Source organism: Brassica oleracea, chromosome C7 (genome assembly GCF_000695525.1).
Source record: "Brassica oleracea var. oleracea cultivar TO1000 chromosome C7, BOL, whole genome shotgun sequence".
NCBI lineage: Eukaryota > Viridiplantae > Streptophyta > Magnoliopsida > Brassicales > Brassicaceae > Brassica > Brassica oleracea.
In genome coordinates this window covers 41,978,895-41,999,951 of record NC_027754.1, presented here as the reverse complement: position 1 = coordinate 41,999,951, position 21,057 = coordinate 41,978,895, and the positions used below count along the sequence as shown (strand labels likewise).

The window sequence follows — 21,057 nt, the reverse complement described above, 5'->3', positions numbered from 1 at the left end:
AAGTGCAGATATATATCAACTGAAACCAAATTTCAATCATAGAGAAATAGTTAAACAATATTTACCTAGAGCAACTTCTGTCCACATTTCGATTAGAAGCTTCGGCTCCAGCTTTTGGGGGTTCGATAATTTCTCTCTCAGGGACAACTATCATTCACTACCCTCAGCTGCCACATATACTTCTTCTGCCATATCAGAAGTGGCGAGAATGAACGGTCCTGGAAAGTGATACTTAATGACTCTACAACTCTGCTGCCATACAAAAATCAACCCAAAGATCAATTCAAGTGACACAAAGAGAGTTTACCAAAGCTACACAACTCTCATGTGTTACAGAAAGGGGATAACTTTAGATTTGTGGGTTACTAAATGTTGTTATTGATCAATGCAAAGAGATCTAAAATCATACATTGAGAATGATTATGCTTACATGATGAACATGTCTGAAATTCTGATCGCACCGAGTCACATCAAATCCGCTCAAGGAGTATATTTAACTCGCTTTCAAAAGATGCATGTAGGTGGTTAGACGTTGACGGTGGCTTCCATGAGTATTGCCTGAAAACAAAAAAAAAAACGAAATTATAATCAACAAACAGATTCAAAACCATCTCTAAATGAATAAAATAAATTGAAAATATAATTTGGTACTCTAATATTGAACGCCGCAGTGTATTTAATAAACTATTATTAACATGAGTTTGATTAACCGAATCACCTTAGCGTGGAGGAGGAGCATATCTACACCCATTAGCTCCCCACGGCGTTTCATGTTTATAGCTTTCCAAAACCAGAAAGTCGCACCTCCACGGTGGAAGAACAACGAACGGCTCTCAAATAGGCGAGTATAATTGATGAGTTAGCCAAAATACTGTAAAAAAGTTTCTCTTGTAAGATTAGTAAGATGGTGGTGTGATGTTCATGGGATCGAGACTGACCTTTTTATAGGTGGAGTTTCACCCTGAAAAGAGATTAGGAGCACTGAATAAGGAATTGTGGTTTATGTGGGTCTAAAGAGTTGAGAAGGCTCTTAATGGCGACATAGCACTTTACCCGAAACGAATTAGAGGAGATGTATCGAAGACGAAACGACATGAACAGAAGATTCCAGAACCTCCATTGTAGTTGGACCTATTCTGAGAATATGAAAAACCCTAAAATCTACAGTTAACATCATCCATGATAACGTCGTGACCTTTGTGTTTGCCTAAAAAAAAGAACAGACTTGAAACAAACGTGTAAACCCAAGTTAACCCCGAACCAAAGACAAAGGTTAAAAAAAAAAGAATTCTAAACACGTGAAGTCCAACCAATTTCGGTAATGATACGCCGTGTTTAGTTAGGCGGACACGTGTCATGCTAGGAAGAAAGGAATTAGTGATGTGGATGGTCCTGGAGAGAGGAAACTCTACTTTATAATAATAGATAGATATATAGATAGATAGATAGATGTTTGACAATAAAAATTATTGTTCTCAACAATTAATTTATTGGAAAAAATGAATATCTAAATATTGAATGTGGGCAAAGCATTTGGATGAAGTCTGGATATAGCATCCATATACATAAACAAACGAGCCTTAGCATTATTTTTGGTTATAAGAAGGAATATTTCTTCCAATCCATGATATCCATTGTCTAAGTTCATCTTGTTGTTGTGTTTGGAAATGATGGAAACTCACAAAGTTGGTGTTTGATGCAATCAATACACGGACAAGAATCCAAGTACCAAAAAGCTCAAGAATCCAGCAAGATCGTCGACTTTTTCCATTATTTAAAAAAGCTGACATGCCATCAAAGTAGGCCGTGCAGAAGAATCTAGCATTATAATTTGAAAATGCCAAACAAACTGGCCCAAAAATACTACGACTTATAAAATCGCACTTAAGGCCCAACAAAAGCCATCACAAACAAAAGTACAAGCCTAGTAAATTAAATCAAATTTACTTAGGCATGGACCTAGGTTGGGAGGCATGGGACCTTCAAAACAGCACTGTTAGTCTTAAACTCTCAAGTCCGTTTAGACTTATGAAGCTGTTGAGAATAGATTAGCGTCGTGGAATAACCACCGCAGGACAGGCTGGTTGCCAGAATAAAGGTCGTATGGCGGCTCCGTGCTCCCTCACCGATTGCATATGTATGAGTAAAAAAAGTCACGTTTAGCTTGGTAAGACAATTTACAACGTTACATAGAAAACACAAGGTCACCTCAAAATTTACCTTTATCATAGAAAATAACTTATTAAAAAAAATTTTATTTTGATAAAAGTTAAGTTGAGCCATTACGATTCATGATTACTACTATACCGAAAAGATCTTTAATATAAAATGAAATAACTCTTTAATACATTATAAACGTATGTGCAATCAAGGTCCTGTTCGTTTAACTATCACGCAACCTGTGAATCGCATGTCTTGTCGCAGGTCGTTGTTCGTTCTGATGTCGCGCGACTGATCGCGAGCAGTCGAATGTTCCCATTCAAGTCGTCCAACAAAACAGCGACTAAAAATTAAGAAAATTTTGACTACGCGACTGGTCCAGATCGCAGGTTGCGCGAACATAATTTTAGTTGCATGTCGCAGGTTTTCGCAGGTTGCGCGATACATAAAACGAATGTAATTTTAGTCGCAGGTCGCGCGACACGTAAACGAACAGGCCCAACTGAAAGTTAATGTATGAATAAAAACTAAACTATTGAAATTATATGAAGTAGAAAACTAAACTATTGAAATTATATGCAGTAGAAAACTAAAAATCATTGAGGGTGATTGGAATGAGATGTAACTTTATGTTTTTGGCTGTAGAATTTAAGATGTAAATTTATTTGATGTAAATTATTTTGATGTTGCTTTGTAAAGTATTATTTTTTGCTTTAGAAATAAAGCTCTCTACAATGTATTTTAATTTCTTATAATTTTTTTTGCAGTGATTTTTTTAAGAAAATGAAAGTTCGATTGATTAACATATATGATTCTAAACTAAAATTTGGATGTCTAGAGTATCTACATTCTCAACCAATCACTCCCATTATCAAAGATTTTTGATTGTTTGGGTTTTTTTTTTGGACAAAAGATTTTTGATTGTTTATTAAACCTAGGCCTGGGCAAAATAACCGAAACCGAAGAACCGAACCGGAACCGAACCGAAATACCCGAAACCGGAACCGGACCAATACCCGAACGGTTCCTATATTTTATATCCGAAATAACCGAACCGAACCGGAACCGAACCGAGAACCGAACGGGTACCCGTATATACCCGTATATATAAAAATATTAATTATATATATATATATATAACATCACTAAATATATATTTTTAATTTAAAATTTTATTAAAAGTATCTGAAAATAGTTGAGGATAACTAAATTAGTATAAAGTATCCAAACTACCAAAAAGTATCCAAAACTATCCGGATAGTTTTATCCGAAATATCCAAAGTAATCCGAAATATCCAATTTTTTTTATGTAAATCATCCTAATTTTTTGATATTTTACCTTAAATAACCTATATTTTATCCAAATTATCCGAACTACCCAAAACTATCCAAACCCGAACCGGATCCAAATGAGAACCGAACTTTTTCCGGATATTTTCCGGTTCCTACATTTACTATCCGAACCGAACCGAACCCGAAACTATCCGAACCGAACCGAACCGAACCGAACCGAAAATAGGTCAGGTACTAAATGGATCTTCTAGCCCCTATCCGAACTATCCAAAACCCGAAATACTCGAACCGAACCGAACCGATATCCGAAATGCCCAGGCCTAATTAAACCAATAGATAATAAAGATAATAAATTAGGGTTGCAAAGAAAAAAAAAATAGAAAGAAAAAATTAGGAAAAAAAAAAAGACTAGAGGGGAGAGAGGTAACTGAACAACTAAAGATCCTCTCGAGCTTTGCGATCTTACGTTACCAAAGCAAGACTCTCGCTTCTTCTCTTAATTACAATTCTGCCACTTCTTCTTCTTCTCCATAAAGCCTCTTCCTTTTTGTCTCTCTCTTTCACTACAAAGCTCGTTCTTCTTCTCTGGTTCCAGATCACTGTCTGAATTCAGACAATTTCTGGTGGGTTAATCGGGAGAATGTCGGAGAACGAGGCTGTCCCCGACGAGTTTCGCTGCAGCCGGTCCGACGGGAAGCAATGGCGGTGCAAGAGAAGGGCTTTGGAAGGGAAGAAGATGTGCGAGACTCACACCTCGCAGCTTACTCTGAAGCGGAGCAAGCAGAAGGCTGCCGAGCCGACGAGATCAAGAAGAGGAGACGAAGCGTCGGAGATCGAGCGAGAGGGGCTGGGGAGATCGAAGAAGAAGAGGGAGAGAGCGGAGGCTGTTGATGAAGCGGTGAGGAAGATGAAGTTGAAGAGAGGGGATTTGCAGTTGGATTTGATAAGGATGGCGTTGAAGAGAGAATCTGAGAAGAAGAAGAAGAAGAAGAAGAAGAGGAAGGAGATTAGTGTTAATAAAAGGTTTGGTGATTTCGTTGGGGAAGAGTTAACGAAGGTTCTTCCTTATGGCACTATGGCTATCTCTCCACCTTCTCCGACTACAAGCAATGTGTCTTCTCCTTCTCCTTGTGATGTTAGAGTAGGTGAAGAACCTGTTTCCTTGACTAAGAGAAGGTTCAGGTCTAAGAATATTGAGCCTTTGCCTTTTGGGAAGATGCAGGTAATGGAAAAAAGTTTAAAGGTTTATACTTTTTAGTTTCTATATATTTTGTGTTTATCATTTGGGTTTTGTGTGGTTTATGTAAAGGTGGTTCCTTTGAAGGGAAATTTGGTTAAGGCCAAGAAGAGGTGCCATTGGTGTGGAACCAGAGGATTTGAGGATTTGGTTAGCTGTCTGAGTTGTGAAAGAGAGTTCTTTTGCGTTGATTGTATCGAGAAAAGGTATCTTGAGTTTTTATGTTTGCTCTCTTGCTTATCTTGTTTACAGAAAGCACTGGTCTCTCTCATTAGAGTATATAATCAGCATCTGGATTAGTTGTTCCATCAGAGAATAGTTATAATAAGAAGTAATCCCACTAGATTCAATAAGTTTTGTGGACCTAGGAACATTCACCTATGGTAAAATGTTAGGATCTAATGTTAGATACTCTTTCTAATTTGCTAGAAGCAGTCATCTTATTGAGTTTGGGCTTTGGAATGAACTAGGAACAAGGGATCAAAAGAAGAAGTTGGGAAAAAATGCCCTGTATGCTGTGGAACATGTAGGTGCAAGGCTTGCTCTGCCACTATCTCTGGAGTCACTGAATGTAAGGTCTGACTATCTGATAGTTCTTCAGCCTAAAGACTTTACATGTTTTTCTTTTTCTTTCTTTAGATACTTTGTAACACAAAGTTGATTACTTGTATACTACATGTTGCAGGATTCTCGGAAAGTAAGGAGTGATATTGACAGGGTTTTGCATCTTCATTATGCTGTCTGCATGCTTCTTCCTGTATTAAAACAAATCAACGCTGAAGACAAAGTAGAGGTGAATCTAACTGAACCGCAGATCCATAGCTCTGACTTAACCTCTGATGATCAACAGCTCTAGTACTCACTCTTTTCCCTTGTTCTCTTCAACTGTTAACTTTGTCATATTATGTAATCTGTTTTGAGTTTTTTTTCTGACATATTCCTCTAATACTGTATATGTCCTAGTTGCAGTAGTCATGACTGTGCCGTTGTGAATTCGCAAAAGATGTGCACACGCAGCTCCTCTGTTCTCAGGCTGAGTTCTGATCAAGACTGTAATCAAAGGAGCTTATCTAAAAAGGTTGGATTAGTCAAGTGCTCTAACGGTGTAGAATCTTGCAAGCAATCTCTAAAGAAAGCTCTGGTAGATTGGAAGCGTGGAGAGGTGAAAAGGTGCAGCAATAACCTTTCTTTGAGAACTCTATTCTCTCTGGAGTTGACAAGCAAGTTAGAGATCAGTGCCGAAGAAATAGTCAGTTGCTATGAGTTGCCTGAAACTTTAGATAAACACTTGGCATGTCCGTTTTGTCTTGGAAAGGAAAAGCCATCTACTAGTTGTGACAGCCGTTTGAAAGAAGCATCCAGGAGAAGAGAAGACACAACTAATAACTTCTTATACTACCCCACAGTGATGGATCTTCAACAAAATAATCTCGAACACTTTCAGACGCACTGGAGCAAAGGGCATCCTGTTATAGTTCGTAGATTGTTAAAGAGAAGTTCAAGCCTGAACTGGGATCCAATAGCCTTGTTTTGTAGCTATCTTAAGAAGAGCAATAGCAAAACAAGTAATACAACCGATGGCATGGATTGGTTTGAGGTTAGTGACTTGTGTTCTGTAGATGTTAACGCTGCTCTTTATCTTTATGGGTTTTAATACCCTTTTGGTCTATAACTGGTATGTTTCTTATTCAATGACAGGTGCACATTGGGGTAAAACAAGTTTTTTTGGGGTCTTTGAGAGGAGAAGCTGAGACTAATACTTGTCAAGAGAGGCTGAAGCTGGAGGGATGGCTTTCGTCTTCTTTGTTTAAAGAAGAGTTCCCAAATCATTACGCTGAAATACTGAGCAGTTTACCAATTCCTTATTACATGGATCCGAAGAGTGGTTTATTAAATATTGCTGCTGGCCTACCTGATGTTATCCAAGCACCCAACCTAGGTCCATGCCTCAATATTTCTTACAGGAGTGGTGATGAATATGCAAAGATTGATTCTTTGAAGAAGTTGGGTTTTGAAACTTGTGACATGGTAAGTAAAACTGTAGTCAGCTACATTTTCTTTGACTTTTGTATTTTTCTCAAGCTTTTGATTTGTTCTGCAGGTTGATATCTTGTTGCATGTCACTGAAACAGTAGTGTCAACAAAACAGATTTGCAGAATAAGAAAGCTAATGCAAAATATTGGGAAAGTAAGATCTAAAAACCCAGAAAGGAAGGAGGAGAGCAGATTTTGTAGGGGAAAGAAACAAGATAGGATTGACACTTCATATGCTCAGAGGGATTGGTCGGATGACTCTTCCAGTTCTGATTCAGAATCTTCACAACACCGTCTAGGAAGTAGTGAGTTTAAGGTAGAGGAAAGAGAAAGTTGCAATGACTCCTGCGAAGAAGGAAGCCTAAGCAGCTCTTGCGGTGCCCAATGGGATGTATTCCGGATACAAGATGTTTCTAAACTTCTTGAGTATATTAAGAACCACTGTCTTGAGCTAGTACCCATGGATTCCAGCAAAGAACAAGTAAGTGTTCATCTGCAAGAAAACAATCATTGATGTGTTCTCATGTTTATTATGTTTTCACTGTTGCAGGTGAGTCATCCATTACTTGAGCAGAGTTACTATCTTGATGAGTATCACAAAGCAAGGCTTAAGGAAGAGTTTGGTAAGTATCATTCTTCATTCTTCTGTTTATTAATCTTACCATTTCGTTATTATTTTAACGCTTATTCTGTTTCTTCAGACGTTGAACCGTGGAGTTTTAATCAATGTGTTGGGGAAGCAGTCATCGTCCCTGCTGGATGTCCATACCAAAATAGAAAGAATAAGGTATATTTTCTTTGCACTCAACACGCTCTTGCCTTGTTTATAACAGCAAAGTTATTACTATTATTGACATAACTGTTGCATATGTTTGCTAGTCTTGCGTAAACGTGGTCTTGAATTTTCTCTCACCTGAGCACGTTGCTGAATCTATCAAACTAGTGGACGAGCTTAATCAACTTCCTCGGAGCGTCAAAAAGAAAGCAAACAAGATTGAGGTAAGTACCCCATTGGTTTTAAAACAAGATTGAATATAGAAAAGGAGTGTTGTTTTATGTATATGTATTGCTGCTTCATCCAGGTGAAGAAAATGGCAATCTGTAAAATCAGCGAAGCTATAAATGAGATCCGGGAGCTCACGTCTTCAGATTCTACGGCTGCATCGAGATTGTAACTAGAACTAGAGGTACCAAATCTTTGATTCTTGACGATTGAGAACTACTACACCATTCTTGGAGGAAAGATTCTAGCTGTTGAGTTATAGTTTCAAGGACTAGCAGAATGTAAAGATTTATATTGAAATAAACAAACAAGCACAAAAGAGAAGCAATGGGGGAGTTGATTTGTCATTCAGATTTGTTGTTAGGTGATGAATAATAAAGAAGCAATTGATATTAAACTCGCAATTTACGTATGTAACGAAAGTCTACTCGTTTGGATTCTTTTTTTCTTTCTCTAAGGACAATCATTCCTTGTGCATCTTCATGCATAATCGGTAGGTCAGCCCCCAGACTTTAGGATCCTGAAACTGATGTTCTAACATAACCAACTTATCAGCAGCTCGATTCCCTTATCTGTAAAGATGGCTGAAAACACAGTTGCTAAGACGAGGCATAACAACTCTGATGTAATTCAAATGTTTTTTCTGCTTCTTCACATCTCAACCTCCCTCTCTTGGCGGTGATATCGACTATGATCTTGGCGTCTCCTTCGAGCCATAGATCCGTCCTCCCGTTTTATGGAATCAGCTCTAGCCCTCTTTTGAGGGCTGTGGATTCTGCAACGATGCTTGTGGCTTTCCCTAGGGATTCTGAGTATCTGAGGAGGAACTCGGCTTTGTGGTTCATGAATATTCCTCCGATGCTGGCCTGTCCTTGTCTTCTCGACCCATCAAAGTTTAGCTTTGTCCATCCAATTTCCGGTCAACCTTCGGTATAGCCATCTTTGAGGAAGCTAGCATTGTGTGTTTAAGTTGATAACTTTTCCCACAAAAAAAAATTAAAACAATTTTTTTGTGTACATAGGTTTTTCTTTCTGCTCTAATCTTCACAAGATGAACATTGCCATGATGATATCATCATTGGTGTCTGGAAATGAGAATAGAGAAATGATTCTTGCAAGGAAAGCAAAAGAATAGCCCTGGATTGAGTTGAAGGGAAAGGGAAGGAAAAGTTGCATAATTCAATAAAGCCAGAAATTGATTAGAATGGTTTAGTAATATAAATCTGATTCAATGAGAAAATGTTTTTACGAAGAAAACCTTGAGAAACCTGAAACAGTAATGACTACTTTTCTTTCTGTGTTTGCTCTCTGGTTTAGAAAACTTGCAAGCGAAGAAAGAGTTAGAACAGAGTTACCAACATTTTTTGGAAACATTAAATTTTCTTAGATATTGGTTATGTTTACATATAGTAAGAGACTCACTCAATAGTAGATCAAACAAGTAAGCAAGATATTCAGTATGCTACAGTTGATGAAATCAGATTCCATTCTTCTTACCAATAGAGCCACAACCATTCTGCTCTTTATCCCTTCATATAAAGATGCAAGCCATGTCAGAAGACAAACTTTGAAATTTAGTCTTTAGTGTCCCAGGCCCACAATCAGACAACTGCTAAATTCTATCAACAAAACCTGAAGCTTCTCTTTGGTTTCTTACCTTACCTTTCTGAATGGTATAAAAGGATCCTAAAACCGTACAATTATATTGAGCGAATCGAGCCGTTTATCCTGGCAAAATCCATGATTTGATGGACCTTTATGGGCCTTACCTCGAGGTTAAAAATCCGACACGGCTGTTCTAGAACAACGGGGACAAATAAAAAGCAAGTTACATCATCATTCTTCTTGATTTGAAGTACATGCCTTTGTTATCCTGCGACTCGGATGGTCCACGTAAATCTCATTCATGATGGTCAACGTAATACTTTTTTGGTCAACGCAATCCTTTGTTTTACTATAAACGTACGATTATTTGAATTCCTTGCTGGTTTTGAAAAGCATTCGAAGCGTCAATTTTTTCCTGAGTTCAAATTGGTACTTGAGAGGAAAATATAGTGAGGAATAAATAAACACTTCTTATTTAAAATTTAAGGGTTTTCTTTCACACGGTTGGACTGAGTCGCTGGATAAATAGTTTCTAATCAGCAATAGTTTCGTTCTTTATACGGCCGGATTCTAAAATGGTTTGAAAAGACTGCTGGCGATTTTTTCTTTTTGTCAACCGCACATTTTTATCTTGATTAAGTGGTGGTGTTCAGACGATTCAATTTTCCGGGGAGCACCTCCGCTGTCCGGATCTGATCTATATAGAAAAAAATATAGCATCTGGTTCTAGCATTTTTTGCCAACACATCCTCCCGACCATTCATACTTCGAAGAATATGAATAAAACTCACATTCTTGGAAGATTATCTTCCTGTAGCTTCTGGAGCATCTCGATCTCCGTGACGAAAATTGGTCAATCCATCAAATTTGTAGTCATGTTCACTAGATCGGAACAGTACATTTCGAAACGAGAACTCATTATGTATGTTTACCAATTACCGTTAGTTGGAAGTTTAATTTCCTAGGTTGTTCGAAAACTATTCAATATTTTTTAGCTCAAAAATTGATTTTTAGTAATAGAACCTCTGAACTAAAAATAAATGCAAGAAAAGTCCTCAATAATTTCTTTAAGAAATAAACCCTTTAATTTTTAGTCAAAATACAGTACTTTTGTTTAACGGTTTTTATTCACATTTAACAGTTTTTATTAACGAACTTTTAAGTTTGAGAGTTTATTCGTGAAAAAGTAGCTGAAAGTTCTCTTACAATCGATTTTGGTTGAAAAGTTTTATTACCAAAAAATAAATAAAAACAATTCAAAGTTTCAGTTCTTTTTCGGGTTGATGATGATACTATTGGCGCATGCCAGGAAAAGAGTAGGCAACAAACACTTCTTATTTAAATAAATGTTTTTTTCCACACCGTTGACCTGATTTCGTTGCAGTAAAGTCGTTAATTTTTTATTGTATCATCATCCCATCATGCAAGGGGGACCCAATAACCTCACCGATACAGACTACTTGTGTCTGCTACTTAATTTTATCAGCAAGTTGTGTTCTTTTATGCTGTCTGATTTTAAAAGAACTTTATTAGACCACCCATACACCCGCAATGGGTTTCATATGTTTAATATCCTTCTGTTGAAATATTGTATTTATCTATGCGGATAGAAGAAAAAAAAGCTTTGACCCAAAAAAAAAAAGAGCTTCAATCTTCCATGGAATGCGTCAGAGTCATCGTCTTCTTTGCTTGTGTCCTAACGTTTGTTCCATTTCACGCCTTAGCTCAGGTAGACATCTATGTGTTTGGTCCAAAACACATCTGTTCAAATCGAGGCAACTTCACGGTCAACAGCACTTTTGCCGGAAACCTCAACCGCCTCATCTCCTCTCTCTCCTCACTAACATCCCAACCTTACGGCTTCTACAACCTCACCTCTGGATCTGGAGAAAGTGCTTACGCCATTGGTCTCTGTAGAAGAGAAGTCAAAAGAGATGCTTGTCTCAGCTGTATTCAGACAGCTGCCACAAACCTCACCGAGCAGTGCCAGCGGTCAAAACAAGCTGTTATTTATTTCACGCACTGCATGTTTCGTTACTCGAACGGAACAATCTACGGAAGAAAAGAGACGAGCCCGACACAGGCTTTTGTTTCCGGTACACCTATATCAAACAACAGAGATGAGTTTGAGCGTCTGCAGAGAGTACTGTTGGATAGGCTCAAAGGAATGGCGGCGGCGGGTGGGCCGAATAGGAAATACGCTCAAGGGAACGGTACGGCTTCGCCCGGGTACGGGAGATTCTACGGAAGCGCGCAGTGTTCGCCGGATCTGTCTGAACAGGATTGTGATGACTGTCTGACTTTTGGGTTTCAGCGTATCCCAAGCTGTTGCGATGCTCAGACTGGGCTTAGGTGGTTTTGTCCTAGCTGTAACTTCCGGTTTGAGACGTCGCGATTCTATGAGCTTGAAATCGACCTAGAGGCTGATCCGCCTGCTATTCAGCCTCCTGATGATACACCAACATCAGCTGCAGAAACTGAGAGAACAGGTGTTTAGAAATGCTTGGATGTTTCTCTTGTGTGTTCTTCTTCAGATCTTTGTCTCTAGTTCCGAATGTTTTTGTTCTCTATTTCAGGAAAGGGCAAAGGTGGATCTAAAGTCGTTATTGCCATAGTTGTTCCAATAGTTCTTGTTGCGTTATTTGCGGTTTTGCTATGCTTGGTCTTGAAGTGGAAGAAGAACAAGTCTGGAAATAGAGTCATAGGTAATAACACAATGTCAATGTTATTCTTTTTGATTTTTTTTTTTTTTAAAGTTTAAAAAAAAAAAAAAGTGTTCCTGAGAACTTCTGTCTGAATATTTCAGTTCTTGGGAATTCGCATTTGTCGGGATCAGTTGTCGAGGATGAGTTCTTGAATACAGATTCTCTTGTAATTGACTTTGAAGATCTAAAGGCCGCAACAAATAATTTTTCTTCTGAAAACGAACTTGGACGTGGTGGGTTTGGTTCAGTTTATAAGGTAAGTTTCTTTGACCAAACTTCTTACCGGTAACTTTGGTTATTTGAGAGGTTTATGAACTATGGGATTACGTATGTCTCAGGGTGTGTCCTCTCATGGGCAAGAAATCGCGGTGAAAAGACTATCAGGAAATTCTGGACAAGGGGACATCGAATTCAAGAACGAAATCTTACTACTAGCAAAGCTTCAACATAGGAACTTGGTCAGGCTTCTAGGTTTCTGCATACATGGACAAGAAAGACTCCTTGTTTATGAGTTCATCAAGAATGCTAGTCTTGACCATTTCATCTTTGGTAAATTTTTTCTCCTCTTTTTTTTTTGCTCAATTATTTTTTTTTTTGCTCTGTGTTGATCTCTGCGCCGTTGCAGATCTTGAGAAGCGTCAACTTTTGGATTGGGGAGTGCGATACAAAATGATCAGAGGAGTTGCTAGAGGACTTCTTTATCTTCATGAAGACTCTCGTTTCCGGATCATTCATCGTGATCTTAAAGCTAGCAACATTCTTTTGGACCAAGAACTGATTCCGAAAATCGCAGATTTTGGATTAGCTAAACTCTTTGACACAGGCCAAAACACTACACATCGATTCACAAACAGAATTGCAGGAACTTAGTAAGTAAAATCATCTTTACTAAAAAAGAATTGAGCGAAGCATTTGCACTTTTAAATGATTTTTAAATATTTGACTAACAATAGCTGGTTGGATAATAAATAGCATAATACAATTTCGATATTAATTTATCGATATACTAATTGAACCAAAAACTCAATTTGGGACTATAAAATTATATTATTTTATAGAGATTTTTAGTGTATATTAATTTATAGAGTATTAATTTAAAGAAGTTATATTGTAATTTGGTAAAAACTCTACCAAACAAGGTATAAATGGTTTGTTTCATTTCATTTTGTAGCGGGTATATGGCTCCGGAATACGCCTTGTATGGACAGTTCTCAGTCAAAACAGACGTTTTCAGCTTCGGTGTATTAGTCATTGAGATCATTACAGGTAAGAGAAGCAACAATGGTGGATCTAACGATGATGAAGATTCGGAAAATCTTCTTACGTGGGTAAGTATTCAAAACCAAACCTGTATTACCTAGTTTTCAGTCTTTTGTTCGTCTTATGACATGAATCTTTTTATTTATTTTCAGGTATGGAGAAGTTGGAGAGAAGACATTATCAAAAGTGTGATCGATCCGAGTTTAAGCACGGGATCAACAAACGAGATCTTGAGATGCATACACATTGGTCTGCTATGTGTTCAAGAGAATGCAGCGACTAGACCAACAATGGCTTCGGTTGCTCTAATGCTCAACAGCGATTCGTTTACTCTCCCGACACCTACATGGCCTGCGTTTGTATTAGAGAGTGTGATGCCTCAGAATGTTTCTTCTTCTTCGACTGAAGAGTTACAAATGTCGTCGAATGATGTCACTATTTCTGAGTTATGTCCTCGTTAGAGAGATGATGCAATCTGTAAATGTTTTTGATTATTCTCTTTAAACCTTTTAATGGGGGAAAATTAGCTTATTCGTAGGTTTTCATTCAGGTTTGATTGATAAATTAAGAAAACCACAAGTTATTTGGTTTGAGGCGGTTGGAGGTTCAAACTCTTCCTTAGAATTACCATGTAGCATGTGTTGATAGAATGGACGACTGATTAAATGAATGGTCGAAACATGCGGTTAAAAGTTCAAATGAGTGAGAAAACGGACTGGTTTACGCACCCTCTAAAGAACATGACGTTTACAAATTACAACTCCATATATGTTTATAATTTTTTTCAAAATAATTTTCAATTATAGAAATCTGTTGAATGTATTGAGATTTCCTCTACTTCGACGATTTTAAGCTTAATTTGAACGAAAAAGTACAACGATTTCCGAACAGACTTTAAATGCATCGAAGGGTGCATTTGCGGAACACCATATGTTATGTTGGCAGCGTGAGAAATTAATCACATGTAGATATAAATAGTAGTTGACCAATGATACAAGTTTGTGGAAATGTTTAATCGATATGGGATGAAAAAGTCATGGAGTGCGGAACACACATTTTGCTTGTCTGCTAGGTTCGTGATAATATATCGTTTAAAATTGGTACGTGAAAAAAGTATAGAGATATACTTATAAATATACAAGACCTTCCAAGTTCCTTACATTCGAGAAGAGCTGCTCGCATTTCTGAGGTTTGTTGCCATTAAAGGCAAGAAGACAGAAGCTTCAGTGCATGAGAAGGTCGACAGACCATTCCTCTCAGTAATTGTCCACCCCAATCCTGCAACAGATGAGGATTCTTTCCAGGCAGCAACAGATGAAAATTCTCTCAAGTCCCACTCGGTGTCGGTCTTAGGAACGAACCCTCTAACAGTTACAGTTAGACGTTCCTATGAACGAGATAGAGTGGGACTTGGGAGACGGGTAATCTGGATGTGTTAGGAGGACGCGGCTTAGGTGTAGCGGAGATGGGGTTTTGAAGCTAGAGAAGATGAAGTTGCCGGATACTAAGATGGCTGTTTTGGATCGGAGAACTGACGTGAAGAAATGTGAAGAGAGGTGTCTTAGCGATCGTAACTGTAGGTCGTTTGCGATTGCGCGGATGTTCGAAATGATGGTATCAGTTTTGTCATATTATTGATGTGATTTCGGTTAGAGTCCACACAGAATAATATTGCAATTTTCTATTATTTGTTTTTTTTTGTTTTTCATACATAAAAGGGAAAAAAACAAACAAAAATAAAACAACATTTTATTACAAATATGAGGGATCTTCATTTTCAGAGGTTCAAACCCGAGTCCTTACAGACAAAGGAATGGTAACGTTTCGTGTACCATCAGTCCACGTGAAGCTACCAAATAAGTAAACCGGCATGTTACTCTTATGACTCGTCGTGACCCTAACTTTGAACCCAAGTATCTTCGAGCTCGAGTTGAACACCAGAGTCTCCGGTTCAACAGCAATCTTGACACCTCTCGGAGGCTCGATCACGGCTCTATAAACCGAATCAACAGGTCCAACGTTAGTCACCGTTCTGGAGACGGTCACTTCATCTTTAAGCTCAGGAATCGTGATGGCTGGATAGTTAAAGTCGAGAATAGAAGGTAAGGGAGACGGGCATTTAGCATCTTTCCCGGTGAGTAAAGCTATTGATGTGTCGTTGTAGCCAGAGGCGCAGAAAAAGTGGATGTAATCGTCGAGGTTCAGGTCGTAAACTAGTCCTGGATCTCTGGCTCTCTGGGGGTTCACTAGTCCACCACCGTAGTCAAAAGGATCTGCCAGCTTCCTTGGCATTGATTCCGAATAGATTGGATCTCCAAATGGATCAGTCTTCCACGCTACAACAACAACAACAAAAGAATTAGTCCTCGGGGAATCTCCTAGTCATTCAAAAAAAAAAAAAGAAAGGGGTTTGATTTAAAGAACCTGTAGTCATGATAGCGGATTTTAAAGCGGCAGGAGACCAGTCAGGGTGTAGAGATTTGAGTAGTAGGACGATTCCGGCAACAGCAGGAGCGGAAAAGGATGTTCCTTGACTTATGGCGAATCCTGTGAAATAACCGTCTGTAATGTCAGCTGATAAAATCAACGCACCGGGGGCTACGATATCAGGCTGCATCATTTAGAATCCGTACGTCATTAATCAACACACAAATCCCACAATCAAAAACTAGGAAAGAAAAAGAAGAACCTTGAGAATAGCTGGAGCGCTTGGATTAGGCCCTCTACCAGAGAATGCTGCTACTGTAGTTTGTTTTGGACGTCCCACGAACGTTTTACCTCTACTTATTCTAACCGTTGGCGAACTGGAGAGAAAGAGAAGTAAGTAAGTAAATGATGAGTGTACGTCTTTTATAACATACTACAAAAAGAAAAACTAACCTTGTGGAGCGGATGTATTGTAGAATCTTACTTCCGACTTCATAGTTTGTGGCAATGCCTGGCTTCTCAAAAAAAATCTCAGTGGAATAATCCGAACCTCGTGCAATGATCGCACCAGCGCCACCGAGGGTGTTCACAGCAAACAAAATATCCGAATCGTCTTTCAAAAACGTTAGGGAAATTTTTCCCTTTCGATCAGAAGTGTCGGTCTGCCAGTCTTCTACGTAAATTAATTTAGCAGATACTTCGTCACCCGTATACAAAGCTTGACACTGATGCAGACAAGTAGTAAGTTTCCAAGAGCACAAAAAAAAAAAAAAATAATAATTAAAGAGAGATAGACCATTAATTTACATACAGGTATGGTTAGGTTATTGCCAAGAGTCACGTCTACATAAAAGCTACGGTCAATGGTACTTGCACCAACAGTGAACATCCAGGGAGCTCCATTACTCACAGTGTAAGCACCTGGGCCGGAATTAGAACCAGCCATAACAACAGGTATTCCCTTCATCACCGCGTGGAAGGAACCAAGCTCAGAATCTTCCCCAACTGTGGTATATGTATGGTAAGGAGGTCCATTTGGGCCGAGTGAAATCGATATTACATCAACGCCATCATTGATGGCATCATCGATTGCCATGGTACAATCTGAAACGCCAGAACCCACTTCCTCTGAATCGAAGACAACCTTGTAGACAGCTATACGTGCCTTTGGAGCAGCGCCTCTCATGAGTCCAGGTGCAAGACCATTATATGACACGTCAGGAACGAATGCGCCGGCTGCAATTGAAGCGCATTCTGTTCCGTGTGATACCAAACCTCTAGGGGACAGATACTCATCAGGGCTGATATTTTTCCCAGTTTTCTCAGTAAAGCGATTTGTGTAGTACCTTGCTCCTACTATCTTCTTGTTGCAATGCTTTGCTGGGTCAAATTCCCTTCCGGCTACACACTTCCCCTTCCAATGTTTAGGTATCGGTCCAAGCCCTTCGTCGCTAAAACCCGCCGACTCCGGCCATATTCCTGAGTCGATAATGCCAATGACAAGTTCACTTCCCATGTTGCTGTCATGGAGAATTCCACTGGGCTGATTCGGCGAAAGTCCCAAGTAGTCGAAAGTCCTAGTGGTCTGCAACGTAAGCTTTCGGTTTGATGCCACACTGAAAACATCTGGACGGTCTGGATAATGACATGAAACCAAACCCATCGAGAAAGAAAAAACAAGAAAATGTGAGTGCAAGTCTTTCTTCACAAGAGCTCTTAGCGGGGAGATTGAGATTTTGGGAGCCATAAACATTTACTAAAAGGTTTAATAGAAAATCTTTTACACAATTTGGGGCATATGTCTATTTATATAACCTTCAAAAAATTTAGGGACCAAAACCAATGTTTTACTAGGCTTTGTTTAGATCCGACCATGGCTCTTAGAATTCATAACTAAGTCGTCTTGTGTCATAAAAATCACAGCGACAAACCTTTAAGTTTCTTAGCTTGTGACGATGTAAGTCTGGCAGCAAACCCTGAAAAGCCATGGCGATAGTTGTAGACGATGGACTCTTTAGCAGCTTCCGAGCTTCATATAAGCAAAACCAAACAATAAAACGATCAGCTCCAAAAACCACGAGACATTTTTAGTCATCATCATCATGATCAAGAACCCGGTTTAATTATATCATATACCTATTAAAAACTGATTCCAACATCTTGTGGTGCGATGCTAAGATCAACTCAGGATCATCGTGTTGCTTCGCGCCTAAATGCACTACATAAACCTACCACAATCCCCAAAAAAGGAACATTTCATCAGCCAGAATTTAACAAAAACATAACATAACCAAGAACAAGCCCAGAAACCATTTTACAAACCTTTGGCTCCTCAGTGGTGCATTCTTGAGCAAATACGCAATCTAGAAGGAACAAGAATCCAATGATGAGAAATGCTTTCGAACTTCCCTTCACAAACCCCATCTTCTTGGGTTTTGGGAAGAGCTGCTTTTCTCGTATTGGGATATTTTTTTATTTAATCTGCATTGATGCTTATATAGTCTTCAAAAAGACAATTACAGAACAACAAACATACATGAATAGCTACAATCCACCAAAAATAAACGAACAAACTACAAAACCAATGTGGGTAAACGTCCAAATCAACAGACATCTAATTTTCTACGTAGACAGTTTTAACAGTTTTGTATTTCTTTTCTTTATTTGGCTGATTCGATACTGAAAACAACTCTCTCCAACAAATCTGATCTCTCTCATCTCTGTTATTGTATATGTTCACAACCAAAATGGAATGACCAAAATTGATAATCTAATTTAAACATGCAGAGATTAAGGAATAAGATTATACTGATACGACAAAAAAAACAATTAGTGTGTCTATTATGGACTTCGGTGCTTCTTCCATTCCGTTAATTATTGTATATAAATATATATATATATATATATATATATATATATTTTTTTTTTTTTATTTAACTTATGAGTCTCGGTGCTTGAGATTGAAGAATCTATCGGGTCCAACGACAAACGAAATTGTTACAAGGTGCGAAATTATGCCGTTAAACCAATTATTTATTGAGTCAATCTAAATTAAAAATTAAGAATAAGGTTAGGTGTTAATGCTATATTAGGCTATAATCTCTCGAAAGCTAGCTAGGGCTTTCCTTGCGCATAGTGTATCATTTCATTTGCCACAACGAGAAGCCCACGTGTATATATAGTTGACCAAATCTCATTAGTTGATTAACGTTTCTGACAAATTAATTAACTGATTATTTATATACACAGACATGATACATGTATTAGCGGTCCGTATGGTTCCATAATATTGTATGAAAAAAAATGGCAATTAACAATTTGATCTGATTATTTGAAAATCTATATTATTAAAATTGAATTACATTTTAGATTTGTTTGGAAACAATAGTAGCACTATATATCTATATTGTTTGGAAACATGAATAGCATTTAAAACAAAAATTATGGTCTTATAGCAATATAAAAAAAAATTGATTTGTAATCAATATTTCATCAAATATATTCAGTTACCATAACTCAAATACACGTAATAAATCACACTTTTAAATATGGAAACAATAAAAGAATAACTAATAAATAGATTTTGACAAATATATGATACATCTTCAATATAAATTTATAAAGAAAATATAGAACACTTAAAACGGAAAACAAATATAAATTTATAAAACAAAAAATTTAATACTGCAATATATACAATTGCACTACAAAATGGTGAGGCATCTAAAATATATAATATTCACATGAAAAATATAAAATATTATAATATTCTTAATTATGTAATAGTTAGACATGAAATATTATAACCTCTCAAGTCCACCTCCTATTGCAATTACGTGACATGCAAACATATTCATGTTATATATTATTAAGTGTCTCTTTGAATAGAAAAGTACTCGATGTCAAAAAAAAAAAGAATAGAAAAGTATTATGGTTTGTTTCTTTAAGTGTTTCAGAATTAATGAGTTCTAAAAACAATTTTACACTTTTGTTAAATATCTTTATGATCGAAAAATTATTATCTAAAATTACATTGTTATTAAATTTCGAATACTTTACATAAGTAGATTAATATTAAAATTTTCAACAGAGATATGGAAACCACTATATTTTGAAAAAAAAAATCACATTTTTAAAGTGTGTATATCTCTTCAATCATAGGAACCACCATATTTGAAATCTATATTTATCAAAAAATAATATATTTTCTAAAGGTTCGATTTTGATTTTTTGGTTTTAGATATATAGGAATCACTTAGTTATTTGTGAATATCAATTTAGTTTTGAGTTTCTTTTTTGCTTCGGTTTTGATTCACTGTTGGTTCTCGGTTTATAGTTCCATGTCTAACTAGGATGCTGAAGTGTTTTTTTTTCTTTGGTTATAATTGTTACAATATCACGTCATAAAACGGGTTATAACCAATAAATATAAATAAAGCTTTGCAGTATATATTTCAAATATTTCCACAAACTCAGTGGTAAGTATATCAGATATGGACATATCATTTAGGGTATTTAGGATTCAAAAAGATTCGAATTATCTAAAAATATGAAAAACACCCAAAACATGAAAAATATTTAAACTCCAAAAAATCCACAAATATTTAAATACCTAAAAATCTAAAATTTTATTAGAAATCGGACCCGATGAACCAAAAAATACCTTAAATTTTATCCGACTACCCAATTTTTTTTTTAAAAAAAAATCAAATTTTATCTGAAACCCAAAACTATTGTAAATCCAAACTCAAAACTTAAAAAATATATGTAATACCAGAAACATATTCGAAATAACCTAATATACTTAATATACACAAAATATTTCCGACTAGATCTCGGGTAAGATCCAAACTTAAACAAATACCCGCGGGTCTAAAAGAAATACCTATTAGGTAATTTTCTCTGAACCCGGACCCGAACCAAACCTATGTTTTGAGTCGGTTTCGGTTTGATCTTTGGTCCGGATTAAATATTCAGATCTAAGGAAAAGTTATATAAAATGTACATATAAAATCTTAAATAAACTACTCATAGAATATATGTAATTATCAAAAATTCTCTTCTTCAATATAATATGATTTTATATTACAATATAATCTCAAAAAACCCGCGCTTTCGAAGCGCAAGTCAAAATCTAGTATATACTAAATATTTAGTTTTTATTATTTTGGTTGTCGATATAATTTACATATTGCAATACGTTGCTTTAGTGGTGTTTAGCGAGCCACACATATACAATGTTTATCAAATAATTCTTCAAATAAAATATGAAAGATGATAAATTAATAAAATATATTGTTCTCATATAGATTCATTTATTTTGTTCATCGTTC

General features: G+C 37.0%; 3 protein-coding genes across 7 annotated transcripts; 2 read left to right on the top strand and 1 right to left on the bottom strand.

Annotated features, from left to right (window-relative positions):
* Positions 1-3,857: 3,857 nt before the first annotated feature.
* On the top strand, positions 3,858-8,078 carry LOC106307025 (lysine-specific demethylase JMJ25-like). 5 transcript variants are annotated; one of them, XM_013743859.1, is made up of 11 exons: positions 3,858-4,675; positions 4,763-4,896; positions 5,161-5,266; positions 5,376-5,545; positions 5,660-6,287; positions 6,389-6,718; positions 6,792-7,205; positions 7,275-7,347; positions 7,426-7,511; positions 7,604-7,723; positions 7,807-8,078. In XM_013743859.1, exons 1-11 carry the CDS (start codon positions 4,094-4,096, stop codon positions 7,897-7,899), a joined length of 2,736 nt encoding a protein of 911 aa, XP_013599313.1. In that variant the 5' UTR covers positions 3,858-4,093; the 3' UTR covers positions 7,900-8,078. The 5 variants fall into 5 exon arrangements, with proteins under 5 accessions (XP_013599313.1, XP_013599312.1, XP_013599310.1 ...); XM_013743858.1 differs by having other exon boundaries at positions 5,654-6,287; XM_013743856.1 differs by having other exon boundaries at positions 5,120-5,261; positions 5,663-6,287.
* A 2,798-nt stretch (positions 8,079-10,876) lies between these two features.
* On the top strand, positions 10,877-13,842 carry LOC106302190 (cysteine-rich receptor-like protein kinase 29). Its single transcript, XM_013738726.1, has 7 exons — positions 10,877-11,821; positions 11,909-12,037; positions 12,139-12,293; positions 12,376-12,586; positions 12,663-12,906; positions 13,209-13,365; positions 13,450-13,842. The coding sequence occupies exons 1-7, from the start codon at positions 10,933-10,935 to the stop codon at positions 13,756-13,758; spliced, it is 2,094 nt and encodes a 697-aa protein (XP_013594180.1). The 5' UTR covers positions 10,877-10,932; the 3' UTR covers positions 13,759-13,842.
* Positions 13,843-14,963: 1,121 nt separating this feature from the next.
* Positions 14,964-18,184, bottom strand: LOC106304308 (subtilisin-like protease SBT3.5). Its single transcript, XM_013740718.1, has 8 exons — positions 18,047-18,184; positions 17,861-17,952; positions 17,656-17,753; positions 16,536-17,359; positions 16,178-16,449; positions 15,987-16,101; positions 15,722-15,908; positions 14,964-15,633 (listed from the first exon to the last, which is right to left on the bottom strand). Exons 1-8 carry the CDS (start codon positions 18,146-18,148, stop codon positions 15,083-15,085), a joined length of 2,241 nt encoding a protein of 746 aa, XP_013596172.1. The 5' UTR covers positions 18,149-18,184; the 3' UTR covers positions 14,964-15,082.
* Positions 18,185-21,057: the final 2,873 nt, after the last annotated feature.

Bases quoted from the DNA above. Each gene is read 5' to 3' on its own strand.
- LOC106307025 (XM_013743854.1), top strand. From the start codon at position 4,094: ATGTCGGAGAACGAGGCTGTCCCCGACGAGTTTCGCTGCAGCCGGTCC. The intron at 6,719-6,791 runs GTAAGTAAAACT...TTTGTTCTGCAG, and splicing joins GTTTTGAAACTTGTGACATG to GTTGATATCTTGTTGCATGT. The intron at 7,348-7,425 runs GTAAGTATCATT...CTGTTTCTTCAG, and splicing joins AAGGCTTAAGGAAGAGTTTG to ACGTTGAACCGTGGAGTTTT.
- LOC106302190 (XM_013738726.1), top strand. From the start codon at position 10,933: ATGCGGATAGAAGAAAAAAAAGCTTTGACCCAAAAAAAAAAAGAGCTT. The intron at 12,294-12,375 runs GTAAGTTTCTTT...CGTATGTCTCAG, and splicing joins GGTTTGGTTCAGTTTATAAG to GGTGTGTCCTCTCATGGGCA. The intron at 12,907-13,208 runs GTAAGTAAAATC...TTCATTTTGTAG, and splicing joins AACAGAATTGCAGGAACTTA to CGGGTATATGGCTCCGGAAT.
- LOC106304308 (XM_013740718.1), bottom strand. From the start codon at position 18,148: ATGGGGTTTGTGAAGGGAAGTTCGAAAGCATTTCTCATCATTGGATTC. The intron at 17,360-17,655 runs GTTTGTCGCTGT...GTCATTATCCAG, and splicing joins ACAAGCTAAGAAACTTAAAG to ACCGTCCAGATGTTTTCAGT. The intron at 16,450-16,535 runs GTATGTAAATTA...TGTCTGCATCAG, and splicing joins GCAATAACCTAACCATACCT to TGTCAAGCTTTGTATACGGG.